Source organism: Gigantopelta aegis, chromosome 6 (genome assembly GCF_016097555.1).
Source record: "Gigantopelta aegis isolate Gae_Host chromosome 6, Gae_host_genome, whole genome shotgun sequence".
Lineage (NCBI taxonomy): Eukaryota > Metazoa > Mollusca > Gastropoda > Neomphalida > Peltospiridae > Gigantopelta > Gigantopelta aegis.
In genome coordinates, this window is record NC_054704.1 from 29,293,290 (window position 1) to 29,296,172 (window position 2,883).

Here is a 2,883-nt window from a genome sequence, read left to right on the forward strand (position 1 = left end):
TGAATGCAGTGCCCCGATTTCCTCCATAAGGTATTCATACGTCATGCATTTTAAAACATTTCAGAAAGACATTAATCCATGGATATGATTTGAATAAAAACATACTCTCCGTCAAATATATAAAACTCAGATAATAGGTTTCGCTTGTAGTGACGACTTCTCTTGTAAACTGAATTATATAATTATAGGGGTCACTTTATTATCCATTATACAAGTGATTCTACTGATGTAGTGGCGTATATTTAGGAGAGTTTTGGGCTATCCTGGCAGTGTACTTATCTAATATGATGATGTATATACACACACAGGGTGAGCTTCTCTTGTTTCATTCTCCTGCTAGTGCACTATTATAATTTGCATAGTAGAGAAAGTTTGTTTTACTCCACCAGTAATATATTGGTCTACTATGATAATGTATTTAGCTCTCCGGTTAGTCTATATAATAAATAACTATGTGATAAATAGAATCTCACATCCGTGCTAATTTTATTACAGTGGGTGTGTGGGGGTGGGGTGGGGTGGAGTGGATAGAGGATATATAGTGGGAACAAATAATTCCATACTTTCTCAGCTCTTGGTATCGTATAACAACAAATGACATTATATTCAAATCAAACCATAAACATTTTATTTCAAATTAAGTATCCATCAGGGAACCAAAATGCAATACTTGCATAAAATATAGTAAATAAAGAGAACGAAAATACGAAGTTATGAAGTCCTATCATATAAACACGAGTCTTTTTTTTCTTCTTAGATGCACACGATTTTATCCATCGATTTTTTTCTCAGTGACATATAATCGAATGCTCGCATCTTCCTGTCTTCAATACATTTTAAGCTATGATTGCGCATATTGGCAATGTTATATTTCACTGAGGGAGACATATCCTGGGCCAATTGGAAGGCAATGGCTATTGCAAAGACCCCACAATCATTCCCATTCGGCTGAGGCTGAACATCTAGAACTGTCACTGTAAGTGACCCATCTGTGTTCAAACGATTCTTGAAAATTTCTTTCATTTACCGTTTTATGTTGTCAGTAATGGGATGAGATGGAATGCTGTCAGCGAATTGAATTCCATCCTTACTCCCAGAAACAGTCACCCAGTGATCATGGTCATGTAAGATTTGCACAGTGGTATCCATTGGCTTGAATGCCGTCTGCTTCAGTAGTGTAGACTGATTTTGAATACCAGTAGACTCTGTGATGAGCATATGGCAAGCATCAATCACTCTGTCGCTCAACCATGCACCGTTGAGAATGTCGCATCGATCACTCTCGTTCAGTTTAAATTTTGGTACCCATTTCGACGACCTTTGTGGCAGCTCTTCTGTCCTGACAGATTTTGTTGCACTTTCAGGTTTGTTCCACCTCTTAAGATTCACGGCATTGTATTTGGTTTTCAGCACGGCATCACCCTTCTTCAATACGTAGAGTCCTTTCCCTAAAGTTTGCGTCACTGTATATGGCCCCTTGAATCGTGGTGCGAGTTTGTCTCCCTTCCTGGTATCTCGTCGACGGTTGACTATCGCCACGTGATCGCCAATCTGGTAATTAAAATGTATTAAATTTAGTAAGATGTAGTCATTGCAAACATTGATCATTTCGGTTGAACCCTGAGAAAGCCTACAGGCCTTGAACTTAACTTTTTACAGGTAGCCACCCGGGCTACCAGCTTATGCCTTTTGGTAGCACTGAAACAACATATTAAGTCAGTGATTTTAAAAATGCACTGGCTCAGACTGAAAATTCACTGACCCATAATATATTTTATCATATGCATGTATACCAAAAATAATTTTTAAACTAATACAACTCAATACAAAATGTATCGGTTAATATACGTTTTGATAATATAATGCTCTTTTTTTTACCAAGGAATATTTAAAAAAAAAAAAAAATATTTTTAAGAAATGTTTCGGTTTTTTTTTTTAATTGTATAGTTTACGTATTACAGCACAATGCTTGTCTACGCATTGTCAATGCTTGTAAATTAATTACCTCAAATATGGATCCTCTGTGCTTAATGTCGTATCGTTTCTTTTGTTTCTTCTGGGCATCTGATATGTTGTCCTGGGCGGTGTCACGATGCTTGGTCAGGTCTGCCAGCTGCTTCATTCTGGTGTCGACATCATCCATGTCCACATCACATGTTGCATCGTCTACCTGGTATTCTAGGTCGACGGGTTTACCAGCTTCATAAGTTGAGTAACCATGGTTTGATTAAATCGTTCTGTTAGACCATTTGTCTGAGGATGATATGCCGATGTCATTGTTTGGTCCATGTCCATGATATCGCACAACTCTCGCACTAGTTTATTGCAAAACTCCAGTCCTTGATCGTGCAGCAATACCTCGGTTGAGCCGTATCTGTATACCAAACTCAATAGAAAGGCATGGATACTCTCGGCAGATTTGTTTTCTAATGCTCCTACCTCGACCCATCTTGTCAAGATACTCTGTTGCGACGATGACGTAAAGCTTTCCGTCGGAGGTCTCCTTCAAGGGTCCTACAAGATCAATCCCCCACCTGTGAAACAGTCCTTTCACAGGAACAGGGTGAAGGGTGGCAACCTGCGGCTTATTACTTGCATTCGATCTCTGACATCTTTGGCACTGTTGACAAAATGTTTTGATATCTGCCGTCATCGTTTTCCACCAGAACCGGTCAGATAATTTCTTGATGGTCGCGTTTTGGCCAAAGTGACACCCTCCTATAAGGTGACTGAAGGGATTGCATTAAGGTAATTTTTTCTTCTTCTCCGATAACAACCTTCTGACGCTTTCCATTGTGTCCTATGTGGTACAGCGTACGGTCTTCAAGTGTAAACACCTTTGCCTTTTCTCGCAGACGTCGCTTTTGACTCTTGGTATAGTCT

General features: G+C 39.2%; 1 protein-coding gene across 1 annotated transcript; it reads right to left on the bottom strand.

Annotated features, from left to right (window-relative positions):
• Positions 1–1,023: 1,023 nt before the first annotated feature.
• On the bottom strand, positions 1,024–2,653 carry LOC121374476. Its single transcript, XM_041501574.1, has 3 exons — positions 2,440–2,653; positions 2,006–2,199; positions 1,024–1,551 (listed from the first exon to the last, which is right to left on the bottom strand). Exons 1-3 carry the CDS (start codon positions 2,651–2,653, stop codon positions 1,024–1,026), a joined length of 936 nt encoding a protein of 311 aa, XP_041357508.1.
• Positions 2,654–2,883: the final 230 nt, after the last annotated feature.

Bases quoted from the DNA above. Each gene is read 5' to 3' on its own strand.
- LOC121374476 (XM_041501574.1), bottom strand. From the start codon at position 2,653: ATGACGGCAGATATCAAAACATTTTGTCAACAGTGCCAAAGATGTCAG. The intron at 2,200-2,439 runs GTAGGAGCATTA...CAACTTATGAAG, and splicing joins TCTTGACAAGATGGGTCGAG to CTGGTAAACCCGTCGACCTA. The intron at 1,552-2,005 runs GTAATTAATTTA...TTTAATTACCAG, and splicing joins ACAGAGGATCCATATTTGAG to ATTGGCGATCACGTGGCGAT.